The sequence below is a fragment of the Symphalangus syndactylus genome, chromosome 3 (genome assembly GCF_028878055.3).
Source record: "Symphalangus syndactylus isolate Jambi chromosome 3, NHGRI_mSymSyn1-v2.1_pri, whole genome shotgun sequence".
Taxonomy (NCBI): domain Eukaryota; kingdom Metazoa; phylum Chordata; class Mammalia; order Primates; family Hylobatidae; genus Symphalangus; species Symphalangus syndactylus.
Genome location: NC_072425.2, coordinates 58347097 through 58361185, shown reverse-complemented (window position 1 = coordinate 58361185; position 14089 = coordinate 58347097). Strand labels below are relative to the sequence as shown.

Genomic DNA, 14089 nt, shown 5'->3' with positions numbered 1-14089 from the left:
TTTGGGATTTATATAGAGACATGAACACATATAGGAAGTGAGAGTGACGAATGTAAGAGTATTCATTGCAGCAGGATTTCTAATAGCAAAAAGTAGGAAGAAACAGTAGTATCCATCAACAGGGGACTGATAAATTACGATACATTCACACAGTGGAATGAAGCTTAAGAAGGATGAGGAAGATCTTTATGTATTGTGATGGAATGCTCCTTATGATTTAAGAAATCTAAAAAGAAAGGTGCAGTTTAATATGCATAGTATGGTGCAGTTTCAATCAAAGGGGGCAAGGAAGCCTATATGTATGTGTGCGAGTATAAAATATCTTTATAAAGATAATATCAGAATTGGTAGTTTTGTTTCCTTCCTTGGAGGGAAGCAGAGTGCCTGGAAGAGGTATAGGAGAGACACTTTTTAAAAATTATATGTACCATCTAAGAAAATATAAAGGGGGAGTCTAAAAATTTGAGGAGCTACCTATGATGACATATTTGGTGAAACTTCATTTATTCAAAGATGAGTCTGTGCTCCAAATACTATGCTATGCTGCCTTTTCAGGACTTTGCAGCCTAAATTTTTTGTTATTCAGGAAAGCAAGATAAGGTAGCCATTTCTTTTTTTTTTTTTTTTTTTTTTTGGAGACGGAGTCTCGCTCTGTCACCCAGGCTGGAGTGCAGTGGCGCAGTCTCGGCTCACTGCAAGCTCCGCCTCCCAGGTTCACGCCATTCTCCTGTCTCAGCCTCTCCGAGTAGCTGGGACTACAGGCGCCCGCCACCACGCCCGGCTAATTTTTTTGTATTTTTAGTAGAGACGGGGTTTCACCGTGGTCTCGATCTCCTGACCTTGTGATCCGCCCGCCTCGGCCTCCCAAAGTGCTGGGATTACAAGCGTGAGCCACCGCGCCCGGCCAAGGTAGCCATTTCAATTCAGAGTTAATTGAAATGAAGTTCTGTATTATTAAAAGAAATATAATTTTAAATTGCTTTTATTTAATAAAACATCAACACTTCCATTATACAAAGTCCTCTTAGTATCTGTAATTAAGAAATTTTGACTGGCCACAGTGGCTCACGCCTATAATCTCAACACTTTGGGAGGCCAGGTTGGGAGGACTGCTTGAACCCAAGAGTTCAAGACCAGCCTGGGCAACATAGTGAGGTCTTGTCTCTACAAAAATTTAAAAATGAGCTGGGTGTGGTGGTGCACAGCCATTTGGGAGGCTGAAGTGGGAGGATTGCCTGAGCCAGGAGGTTGAGGCTTCAGTGAGCCGTGTTCTTACCACTGTACTCCAGCCTGGGTTGATAGCAGGACTCTGTCTCAAAAAAGAAAAAGAGAAATTTTGACTATGAAGTTAATGTTTCAGTAGTTTTATGTTCATGTTTCAGGTTAATAGAATTTTAAAGGTTGCCAAACCCAACTTTGTGGTTATGAAGTTATTGGCAGGAGGACACAAAAAGGAATCTAAAGTGAGTACATTGTGGGAAAAAGAAGTGGTCTTAAATTATTGTGAAGTTTCATAATTTTTTCCAATAAGATGTGTAAATATTACAGGAAAAATTAAACCACTGAACAAAAATCATTCTAAAAATTTTAGTTCAGCAGCAAAAAATTAGAGCTTGCCATTTTGTCTTGAGATGTATATTTTGTTGAGTTAAAATGTCTAAAGTCTGCCCATATGTTTTCCATCTCCTTGCTGTGTAAATTACTGAATAACTTGGGGTAAAAAAAGAAAATTTATGTAAAGAAATTTTATGGGAGAAGTATGAGGTATTTAAAAGTCATCTGCCTTTGGGAAAGTGAATGCTTTAATAATGAAAGACTTCTTTGTAATGGCTCAGAAGAGGAAGAGTCTAAGTTTTTCTTGGTAATGTTTATCATCCATGCCACGTCAGCATTTCAGAGCAGAGATTCTGCGCTGTGGAGAGGCCAGCCGCGGAGGCACCGTGGGGGCATTTGCCTGTGTGTGTTGTGCACCTTGTTTTCTTCTATTGTTTCCTGTGACCTGCCTTCCTCCTCTCCTGTCCTGGTTTCCTACTGACTGACTCTCATCTCATTGCTTAGTTCTATCAGTTACCCTGGAACTAAAAAGTGTGCTGACCCCTGATCTAACTGAATGCCTTTCCTATAATTTTTGACTATTTATCTTTTTTAACTGTTCTCCGAAGATAGAAAACAGCTGGTCAGCCTGTTTTCTTATGATCTTCGTAAAACTCAAAAACAATCAGTTTTTCTTCCAGATTAGTTCCTACCTTTTTTATCATTAACTTAGTTTTTTAAATCTATTTTGTGCTGCCTTGTTTCTAAGAACACAAGAAACTCTAAAATAAAAATAGTCTTTGTTTTGTGTACCATCTGAATATTTGTAGATACATTAATTGAGTTTCTGGTTTTCTTTAACAGGTTCCTCCTGAATTTGATTTCTCTGCTCATAAATATTTTCCTGTTGTGAAACTTGTTTGAGAGAGACTGGGAAGGTGGCCATAAAGGGGCAGAGTCTTCTTCCAGACCCCACTCTTAGAGGGCACATCACCAGGCTCCACATCACGGGAATTGAGATGGATTTCTTGGGTAACAACTCATTATAAGGAATACTTTTAGTTTGACAGCCTTATATGACGTGAATGAAAACTGCTGTTTTAAAGTGGTTTATTATGTTCCATGGAAGAAACTGGTCTTACTGAATGCATTGATGAACGTTATATGGTTTTATTACAGATTTAATCACAAATCATTTTTTATGAATGATTGAGTGAAAATAGTGTTTGTAAAGGTTAATAAATTTCTTGACAAAAAAAAAAAAAATGCACTGCTGGAGATGAAAAACAGTAGGTCTTTGTCCATGTTAAGAACTGAAGAAGGTGTGTGCTCTTTAACATTTGAGTAGTTCCAAAAACGTTATCCAAAAGAAGTTTCAAATCAAGGGATTAATTAAACACTTGTATGAGATTTTGGTAAAATACATTTAGAAGGGATTTTTGGGAGGGCCTCTAAATTACGTGAAAATTGTGATTTTTATGTGTCATGACATCACAAATTATATATCTGTAAGAATACAGATGTGTAAAAATCCTTTTAGCACTTTTAAAAGATTATACATTATGTTTGCTGGTGACATTCAAAAAGGAGGCAGATAGAAATGTATATAGATTAAAATTTAGGTCTAGGTTTAAATGTGGTGTACTCCTTTTTGTTTACTTCATATTCAGTTTAACCCATGAAACATTTTCAAATGGGTGTCTGTTCAGTATCCTGTGGCTTTGAAAAACTGACTGCATCCTCCTGTGCTTGCAATTGCCTGCTGCCAGAGGCCCTCCCCTTCCTTTCCTGCTTGTCCTGTCTCCGCTCTGATGTTTGCGGTGGCAGCTATCTAGGCCTCTTGGGCCTTCCTTTTTGTCCTTTGTAGCAGGCAATACTCTTAGCAAAATGAGTTACTCTGTGGTGTAAATTGGCTTTGGTGGCTTAGCCTAAGACTAGTGAGTTTTATATTTGGTCTATGGTTAAAAGGGTTCTCAGCTTCAAATATTTTAACTCTGATTTGGTATCTTTCATAAAAATATGATAGTGAAACTTTTCTGGCAGTACTTTAAAGCAGCTAACCTGACTGAACTTGCTAAGGGGGTTCCTGTTGCCCCTCTTCGCAGCTAATGAGCTCTCTTGGCTCTCCTTTCCAAGAGTGGTAATACTTGTTATTCAAGAACAGCCATTAGGTGTCCTGAAATTTCAGAACCCAAAAATCTTTAAAAGAATTTTTTTTTTTTTAAGTAGCCTGTACAATAGAAACTTGAATTATGGAGAGACAAAGAGTATACCTGTTACTGATTTAGTTACTTTGTTCAGAATGAAAACGCTGTTTTTGGCTGGTAATTACTGAATGCTTTAAACAAAAAAAGGCAAAGGAGTGGTAGGAAATAGGCAAGACAAGAAACAAAGAATCAAAAGAAAAAGCAAAGAGGAAAACAGAATGAGCATGGACATTTGGCAAACAACCAAGAAGAGAGCCTGAAGCAAGTTAGAAAGCTGAGAAATTATTATTCTTTCCCAGTGGCCAAGATATAAAGTATAAAAAATATGTCCCCCTTAAAAGCAAAAAAAGGAATGTAAATTAATGCAACAAGGGCCCTGCTAGATGATGGGATCACTTTTAATTAAGAGGGTGCTCTGGCATTTTTTAGCCACTATGTCTGATTGGGTCTGCTGGTATAGACGAGCATCTAGGTTATTTTGAAGTAGGTCTTCCTAAGTAAAAGTTTTCCTATTAACCCATTATCAACTAAAAAAAAGATTGATTAGTGTTAGATTTATCAGTGTATGTTACTGACAGAATCATGTGGTTTCCTTTAAGTAGCTTTAATTTTTGCTTTTTGGTTTGTTTAGAGATGAGTTTTCACTATGTTGCCCAAACTGACCCAAACTTGTGGGCTTAAGCAGTCCTCCTGCCTCAGCCCCCAGAGTAGCTGGGATTATAGGCACATGCCTGCTTGGCTAGTTTTTGTTTTTAAATAGCAGGTTTCTAATTATAAAAACAAATTTGCCATTTTATAATTTTTAAAGTAATCTGCCATTCAAGGTACTTACTGAAAAAAACAATAGGAGAAATAAGACAGTCTCCTCTCATAGAGCTTTTATCATCTTACGACAGATACAGAAAAGCAACAGATATTGAAAATGCAGTGAGGAATATGCCATATGCTGGGTAGGAGAACCGCCCCACATGAAACTTTAGGTGACAAATCCCCATCACATCTATTCAGGAGGCACTGCTGGGAAAAGGGTGCCAGACAGAATGTGCACAGGCTTGGAGGGGAGAGGGTAGCAGCCTGGCTGAAGTATAGAGCAGGAAAAGGATGGCGGAGATGAGAGACGAGAAGCCGATACCCTAAACCCTGGGAGGCCACAGGTTAAAGATTTTGGACTTTATTCTGATATTGGTAGATTCTACTGAAGGCTTGTATGCAGGGACATGATGGGATCAAGTCAAATCTGCTTGCCTGAGAATGGTTGAAAAGGGAGGCAGGGAAGCCAGTCACGTGAGAGAAAATGTTGGTCTTAACAAAGGTAGTGGCAGAGCAGGTGGAAAAAAGTGGATGAAATCAAATGTTTTCAGAGGTACAGCTAATGGGACATGGTAAATGAGAGTTTCTGCCAAAATCAAGGATGATTTTTCAGAAATTTTTTTGGCTTTGGCAACTAGACGATGGTGGTGCCACTTGCGTAGATATCTAGGCAAGGTAGGAGACCAGGTTTGGGATAAAGATTGCTTTAGACATTGAGATATCTTTGGGACATCCTGGTGAAGATGGCAGGTAGTTTGGTCTCAAACTGGGAGGTGCCATCTGGGGTGGAGATGGACTGAGGACTAAGTAACTATAGTCACTGTAATTATCTGGGGGCTGCCATTGCTCAGGGAGCTCCTAGAGTAAGGGACTGAGATAGGTCTCAAGGAATAGACTTGGGAGGGCCAGGGAATGGGGAGGCCACTGAGTTGGCGGGACAGGCTGCAGGGAAGAGTACCTCAAAATCATACCAGGCCACTGTTTGACAAGTGTGCCTCTTTCACCGTTTTGTTTGCACAAGACTCTAAGACAGTATATTGCCTTAAATAGTCAAAGCGTACCCTGTTTGGAAAAGTTCAGGAGAGGTGGGTGTTTCCCTTGTTCCTCTTTGGCTATGCTCTGGGCACTGGAAAAAGCCTGCAAAGGAGACTTATCAGGAAAATAAGCAGAATGCAGGGCCATATGCTGTTCAAAGGCCATTTCACAAAGGACTGAAAAGAGCCCATTGAACTTGGCAAGTAGATTGCTGGTGACTGGGGTGAGCTCTTTCTTGAAGGGGTGGGGCAGAAGCTGGAAAGTCAGTTGAGGTGTAGACCATGCGGTGAGGAAAGAGTAGTGACTCAACTGGGCTTGAAGAACCGACTTCCCCATATTCATACTTGCCCCACTCTATTCGTGGAGTGGCTGGTATGATCTTAAAAGATCATAAAATGCAAGCATGGTCACTTGACAACTCTACTTAAAATCCACTGTTCTCTAATGAATGACCTAGTCTTTACCCAGAATGCCAGTTTGACCCCTTCTGCCTCTCCTTCATTTCTGCCCTCTCCGTTTGGCCCCTCAGGCTGCAGCCACATTGCCCCCGAGACCCCCAAGCCTTTAGTATCAAATTTTGGAGACTCACATGAAGTTATTATGCAACAGCTCTCTGAGTCTTTAAACTGATCATGAGATCAGGAGATGATTGAGATCATCCTGGCTAACAAAGTGAAACCCCATTTCTACTAAAAATACAAAAAATTAGCCGGGCATGGTGACACGCATCTGTAGTCCCAGCTACTCGGGAGGCTAGGACTACAGATGCGCGTCACCACAGGTGACTGTTCTATTTTGTTGGAACAGCCCACAGCCCTCTCCATTGTTGGCTGAATCCGTCGTGATCCCTAGAGCAGCCTGGAGAAAGCGTGCAGAGGTGCACATGTGCTGAGCACACAACTTTCGGGGCACTGTGGGTTGAAGACGTTGTACTGACAGCCCATCTCATTCCACAGAAGGTTTAAGGCAAACTGCCATCCTTAGTCCACAGTTTGAGGGTGGATTCTTTAAGGATCTAATAGAGGATGAAGGGGAAAATCAAAAAACAGAGCTGTGACAAGTTTTAAAAGTTTAACAGAATATTTTATTTCTCAGCAATTCTATGTGCACAAATTAAACATGAGATGGAGACTTTATTTAGAAAGCAAGAGAAAATTCCTATCAACCCCAAGAAGGACTCAAAGTGAGGTTGGAAGAGGACTTAGAAGAGTATGAAAGTACTCTAAGATTTTATCTAAGTTGCCTTTTCTGGGTGGGAAAGTTTAACCTTAGTGACTAAGAACATCAGATATGAAGAATGTTTAAGTTGGAGGTGGCAACGTGAATTGCAAACAGGGCCTGCTTCAGTGACTGTGTGCCTGTAGTCTCAGCTACTCGGGAGTCTGTGAGGCCAGGGGTGCCAGCGCACCAGCTAGATGCTTTGTAACTTCTAGGCCCCATTTTCCCCTCTGAAAATAAGGGGGTTGGATCAAATGATCTCTCGGGCCTCAGCATCTCAAATCCTGTGGATCCTCCTATTTACCCCTTAGAGAGCCTTACTGGGAAGTCAGTCATTAATGATGTGGCCAGTTATTTGCAAGTGGTAAGAGCCTATTTACCATAAATAATACTAAAAGAACCAACTCAAGTCAAACCTTAATGCCATTGTTATTGTGAATTAGGATCAAGTAGTGATTTTCAAAATTCACATTAACTTGATTTTAAGATCAGTTTTGTGAGTCCCACAAGCTAAATGTGTACACTATGATAAAAACAACCATTGTATTCATTTTTCTAAACAGTCCTAATTTTCTAACACTGTATATATCCTTCAACATCAATGAACTTTTTCTTTTACTCTAGTAATAAAGTGGGCACAGATCTGTCCACAACAAACTTGCCCTCATGCCTTGCCTCTCACCATGCTCTGCTCCAGGTCAGCCCCCTTTTGGTCTGTTTTGTCAAAAGCCTAATCTGCTTCTTGCTTTTCTTGGTAATATATATTTAGGGAAGATGTTGCTTTGCCCACACACGAAGCAAAGTAAATACAGACCACAAATGTTCAAATTGTAAGCCACTTAATAGCGTTTTGCACGTTAAAAATGACAAGGGTTATTATACAAATAGCCTTTTTAAAGATTCTCACATAGAACAGCTTTGTATTTAGACTTAAAGCTGTTGCTACTTTGCTAGTGATGTTTGTGTTAACAGTCAGTGCTCTAGGCCATTGATTGTCAGAATCGGAAGTGACTGCACAAGAGCATTTGCCAGTCAGTCTTTCAGTGATAACAGATAACAGGCTGGCACCAGCACTCGGCACAGCACATGGACAGGAGGACGCCAGAGGGAACCCAGACAGAGTTCTGTCGTCTCTCCTTCACAGCAGGTGGACTCTTACTATAGTGGCTGTTAATTTACACAAAAAGTTATATTCCAGAAACAGGAAGCCCCACTGTCACCTACACTTGAAGGAGCACTATGTTCCATTTTTGGTGTTGAACTTCTCATGAAATACCTATTACCATAAATTGTGACATCTGTACCCCCCAAAAGCTGTTTAAAAGACCATTTTTTCCTACACAAAGTACATACTAAAATTTCACAATAATCATCTTTAGATGTACATTTTATTTAGTACATTTCACAGTTTTCAGTATTCAGTCCCTCATGAACGTCTTATAGCCATCTCTTCAGTCCTGTTGTGAAATATGTGATTCCAGTTCAGAGTGTATGATTCCGCTTTTCACGCTGATCAAGTAAATTTATGGTGTCTCTTTTCTGATCTTCAACATTAAAAACTAAAAAGGAAAAACACACATAATATTCTAGAGTATTAAATGAGATACTAGCCCTAGGCAGGTCCCATTTACTTATCAATTTCTAGAAACTGTCATAAAGAGGACTGTATCTCCTACAGCAACACTGTAATTGGGAGTTGCATTCCTCATCAAGGACAAGATGGCAACGGTGATATGGGAGGGGGACAGGGAAGTGCTGGGTAGAGAAGGGCAGGGTCCTTCGCAAGGGCTCCACCCTCAGGCCTGTGCCCATGGACCTAATGAGAACAAGGACTCCTGTCTTCATGCCCAAATGTTACATTTTCCAAGACCACTGTGGCCTGCCATGCCACCCATTCTGTGCCTATAAAAACCCTGAGACCCCAGCGGGCATATACAAGCGGCTAGACATCGAGAGGAACACACTGGCAGAAGAACACATCGAAAGACGCCAGCAGGCCATTGACGGTGGAACGATTCGGACGCCAAGGGAAATTCGGCTAAGGACAGTAGGAGGAGATCCCGGCTGCTGAGCAGCCAGACTCCAGAGGAAGACCACCTTCCCACGCTCTGCCCCTTCTGGCTCCCCAGCCATCTGCTGAGAGCTACTTTCCACTACTCAAATCTTGCATTCATTCTCCAAGCCCACATGATCTGATTTTTTCAGTACACTAGAGCAAGAACCTGGGATACAGAAAGCCCTCTGTCCTTGCGATAAGGCAGAGGGTCTAATTGAGCTGATTAGCACAAGCCGCCTGTGGACAGCTAAGCTGAAAGAGCGCACTGCAACACACACCCACTGGGGCTCCAGGAGCTGTAACCACTCAACCCTAGATGCTGCGGGGGAGTCGGAACCCATCCTCCCCACAACTTGCCCGTCCACATGCTCCCCCTAGGGGTTTGAGCTCTGGGGCACTGAAGAGAGCCACACCCCCATTGCATGCCCTGTGAAGGGGATAAGGGAACTTTTTTTTTTTTTTTTTTTTGAGACGGAGTCTCGCTCTATCACCCAGGCTGGAGTGCAGTCGTGCGATCTCAGCTGACTGCAAGCTCCACCTCCGGGGTTCACACCATTCTTCCGCCTAAGCTTCCCGAGTAGCTGGGACTACAGGCGCTTGCCACCACGCCCGGCTAATTTCTTTTTGTTGTATTTTTAGTAGAGACGGGTTTTCACCGTGTTAGCCAGGATGATCTCGATCTCCTGACCTCGTGATCCGCCCGCCTCGGCCTCCCAAAGTGCTGGGATTACAAGCGTGAGCCACCACGCCCAGCTGGAACTCCTTCCCTTTCAAAGGGTCCAAATGGATGACCAATAATGTACCATGAAACAAAGCTGAAGCACCTAAAGATTCCATAGTTGTTTGTAACAATGACATAATGCCCCATATGCCATAGAAAATGGACAGTATCAAGTGCACTCATGACATTTTAAATACAATCACCACGCTCCTGTGCGGCGTGATTCCCTTGCTACTGCATTTCTAATGGCACACGCTGCCTCCTGAGAGCCGTTCGCAGCTTCAGACAGCTCTTGTGACTCCAAAGTTCTCCCTTTACAGAGCTGATGTCTGTATGTACCTTCTACCATCTGGTCTTACTCTTCTATCCTTTAACACACAGAAAACATAAAAAGGCACATCACAAATAAAACCTAAAACCACGGTCTTGATTTATAACTATGGCACATTAAATGGTAGTTTAATGACCATTAAATAACTACCATATTAAATTAATAATATCTGTTAAAGGCTCTAATAAAGTTGGAGCTAATGCTTTTTTCTTCTAATTTCCCTGGAGCAAGTAAGGTCTCACTATTTCAATGACACAATCTTAATGTTGAAGCTGATGTTGACATTTCTTCAACTTCCTCAAAGAGCTGACAAGGCACTCATTTTCTTTACCTTACCTACTTACTTTGTTTGAAACCTTGCACAAGGTCAAGTCCTTAGGACACCTGAGTGTAGGGAATGAGAGATCCAAAAAGGCTTCACCACAAAGCCAATCATTTAGTAGGAAACTAGGCCCAATTTAAAAGGTTGTTAGAGCCGGGCGCGGTGGCTCACACCTGTAATCCCAGCACTTTGGGAGGCTGAGGCAGGCGGATCACCTGAGGTCAGGAGTTCGAGACCAGCCTAGCCAACACGGTGAAACCCTGTCTCTACTGAAAATACAAAATTAGCTGGGCGTGGTGGCACGAGCCTGTAATCCCAGCTACTCGGGAGGCTGAGGCAGGAGAATCACTTAAACCTGGGAGGCGGAGGCTGCAGTGAGCCGAGATTGTGCCATTGCACTCCAGCCTGGGCAAAAAGAGCGAGACTCTGTCTCAAAAAAAAAAAAAGTTGTTAGAATAGAGGTAAGACAGTGACCAGACTGTGAAACATGCTCAAGAACAGAAATGAGTGGAGTCAATGACAAAGAACAGAAAGAGTTTGTATTTGCTTCAAAGTCTGGCTGCTAGTGTATTTTGCCATTTGCCTTTTTAAAAAATTGCCTAAATGAAGATAGCTGAAAATTCAAATTACGACTTGGATTCTAAAAATTCCAAACAACTCTGCCAATTGAAACAACTGACATCCTGGAGAAATATAAAAGATAATTTTTAGGGGACATTGTTGAAGAATCAGACAAGCACAGATTGAGGGACTTTCAACCAAATAACAGCCACTATCCTTCAAAAAAGACCAACAACATGAATGATAAAGAAATTGCTCCACGATAAAGAACACTAAAGAGGTCTGACAATAAATGCAGTGTATAATCCTGAATCAGAAAAAAAGACATGAATTGGACACTCACTAAATTTCAACGAAGTCTACAGATTAGATAATAGCATTGTATCAACATTAATTTCCTTATTTTGGTAATTTTACTGTGGTTATATAAGATGTTAACATTTGGGGAACCTGGGTGAAGGGTATACAGAAATTTTTTGCTTTTTAAAGAAGTCTAGATTATTCCAAAATGAAAAGGTAAAAAAATGTAAGTATTAAAACATTAAATGAATAATGCATTGCCCAGATGGTAATAAAAGAAGGCATTGTTAGCCAGACGCGGTGGCTCATGCCACTCAGCACTTTGGGAGGCCAAGGCAGGTGGATCACGAGGTCAGGAGATCAAGACCATCCTGGCCAATATGGTGAAACCCCATCTCTAATAAAAGTACAAATATTAGCTGGACGTGGTGGCGTGTGCCTCTAATCCCAGCTGCTCGGGAGGCTGAGGCAGGAGAATCACTTGAACCCGGGAGGCAGAGGTTGCAGTGAGCTGAGATCGTGCCACTGCACTCCAGCCTTGGCAACAGAGTGAGAGACTCCATCTGAGGGGGAAAAAAAAAAAAAGGGGGCATCGGCAAGATCAGCAAGGCCGAAACTGAAGTGAAGTAGTTGTTACAATGACTCCTGCTGCTCTGAAGTTTATGATGATATTTTAAAAGTAGTTACCCTCAGAGAAGATGGGGAATTCATAGTCATGAAAACTGTTAAATAAAAAGGAAAGAAATCAAGCATTTATCCTATCTACCTTATACAAACAATACCACTGAGGTGTTTTGTTTTTTGTTTTTTTCCCAAGACGGAGTTTCACTCTTGTTGCCCAGGCTGGAGTGCAATGGCACAATCTCAGCTCACTGCAACCTCCACCTCCTGAGTTCAAGCGATTCTTCTGCCTCAGCCTCCCAAGTAGCTGGGATTACAGGCATGTGCCACCACACCCGGCTAATTTTCTTGTATTTAGTAGAGACGGGGTTTCACTATGTTAGTTAGGCTGGTTTCAAACTCCTGACCTCAGGTGATCCACCATCCTCGGCCTCCCAAAGTGCTGGGTTACAGGTGTGAGCCACCATGCCCAGCTGAAGTGTCTATTTCTAAGAACATTCCCATTAACAACATAAAAATGAATTGATACAGGCATTAACCATCAACTGGCATTATAAAAAGAAAGACGCCAGGTTGCAGTCAGCCAAGATTGTGCCACTGCACTTCAGCAAGGGTGACAGAGTGAGACTCCATCTCAAAAAAAAAAAAAAAAAGACGCCAGACATGATGTGCCTCCCAGTGAAAGAACACAGCACCACTAATCTTACCGAGGGCTTGAGCGTGGACCTGAGTCTCATCAAGCCTCTGAGTGTAGCTGCCACCCTACAGAAACAGAGACCAGGAGAACTCGCTCAACTCCCCCATGACTATAATCAGCAGTATTCAGGCTGTGGGAAACTAGTCACATGGCTTGGGTTCTTCTGTTGTTGTTGTTGAGATGGAGTTTCACTCTTGTTGCCCAGGCTGGAGTGCAGCGGTGCGATCTCGGCTCACTGCAACCTCCGCCTCCCAGGTTCAAGCAATTATCTTGCCTCAGCCTCCCAAGTAGCTGGGACTACAGGCGCCCACCACCACGCCCGGCTAATTTTTTCTATTTTTAGTAGAGACGGGTTTCACCGTGTTAGCCAGGATGGTCTCAATCTCCTGACCCGGTGATCTGCCTGCCTCGGTCTCCCAAAGTGCTGGGATTACAGGCGTGAGCCACCACACCTGGCCCAGAAAAATGAATTTTAAGAAAGAATACTGTGAGTCCATAGTGATACCAAAACAAACAAGTGTGTTGGAGGAGGGAGAGGAGTTCCTTAAAAAATGTCAAGTAATAAATGTGCTGGGATGACAGCATGTAAAATGTCACCACTTGGGCAATGTTCATCAATGGATGGTAAAGCTACACAAGTTCAAAGCATCCTCTTCTAGATGATGTATTAATATCAAAAGGAAAATGGCCTTCTGAGACCTTGTGGGCACCACGTTAGCTAAGGGATCAACCAGTCACCCATAGGACCACCTGCTGTTATGCCTCCTGGGGAGAAGCAAGAATTCATCAGCCTGAATCCATCACAAGCAAACAGACAAGGCCAGAGTTTGATACATTCTACAAGATACTGGCCTGGACTCTTCAAAAATTCAAAATAATAACACAAAGGGCAGCTATCATAGCTGCTTGGAAGCTCTATGCACATACTGGGGCTTTTCCTCTGGGAGGCAGACTGATCAAGTAGTGACCTAGCCATTTTGTTGGGAAATCCCTAAATGTCACTGAAAAATCATCCTACTTAATTAAAGACTTGAGCCACACCGAATATGTTTCTAGAAACGATGCAGACTTTCCGAATGGTTTTCATCACCTTGGGCTTCTCAACCCTCACCTCCCTCCACTGCCCCTGGTTTAAAGGCTCCTAAAGAAGAGACGATCTCCTTGAAAGGACCCATTAATTACAATATAATTTGGGGGATTCACTGGATAATCACAGTGAAGGACCGGAAAGGGGAAATGAAAGGTGACCTCCTCACCGACCTAGGCCCCATTCTTACCATCTATGTTTCTGTCATTCCCTGCCAGGGCTGCTTGCTTGTCTGTCTCAGATTCCGCCTCATTTTCATCTATGTTGTAGTCATCTTCTCCTCTCGGTTTCTGCTGGTTTCTCCCTGTAAAATTAGCACATAAAACATAAGCTACATCATTTCTGTCTTGATGTCACAGGAATATCAGAGCACAGGTGCTGGGGGTTAGCCATACTTGCTCACAATCAGATCTGTCTGCTGCCTCTCTGGAATGGTAGGGACACATGGGCTGGCTTCCAGGACAAGCACATGCATTATGTGTACTCCACTTGGACTCGGAATCTAGAGACAGCATGGCCATAAATACAAGGGTACATTCTAGGCTGAACATGGAGAAACTAACAACCCAAATCTCAATTTTTTTAAAGAG

At 42.3% G+C, this 14089-nt stretch overlaps 2 protein-coding genes across 9 annotated transcripts in view; one reads left to right on the top strand and one right to left on the bottom strand.

Moving 5' to 3' along the window:
- Positions 1–2799, top strand: part of NAA35 (N-alpha-acetyltransferase 35, NatC auxiliary subunit) — an 81875-nt gene extending 79076 nt beyond the window's left edge. For all 7 annotated transcript variants that reach the window (XM_055272077.2, XM_055272082.2, XM_063636290.1 and 4 more), the window contains 2 exons: positions 1383–1463; positions 2398–2799. In XM_055272077.2, the coding sequence (XP_055128052.1) occupies positions 1383–1463; positions 2398–2457 (141 nt within the window). In that variant the 3' untranslated portion in view covers positions 2458–2799. The remainder of the gene's footprint in view (positions 1–1382; positions 1464–2397) is intronic.
- Positions 2800–6646: 3847 nt separating this feature from the next.
- GOLM1 (golgi membrane protein 1) overlaps positions 6647–14089 on the bottom strand; it is a 72898-nt gene continuing 65455 nt past the window's right edge. For both annotated transcript variants that reach the window (XM_055272086.2, XM_055272085.2), the window contains exons 9-10: positions 13690–13803; positions 6647–8362 (exon numbers count right to left, since the gene is read on the bottom strand). In XM_055272086.2, the coding sequence (XP_055128061.1) occupies positions 8286–8362; positions 13690–13803 (191 nt within the window). In that variant the 3' untranslated portion in view covers positions 6647–8285. The remainder of the gene's footprint in view (positions 8363–13689; positions 13804–14089) is intronic.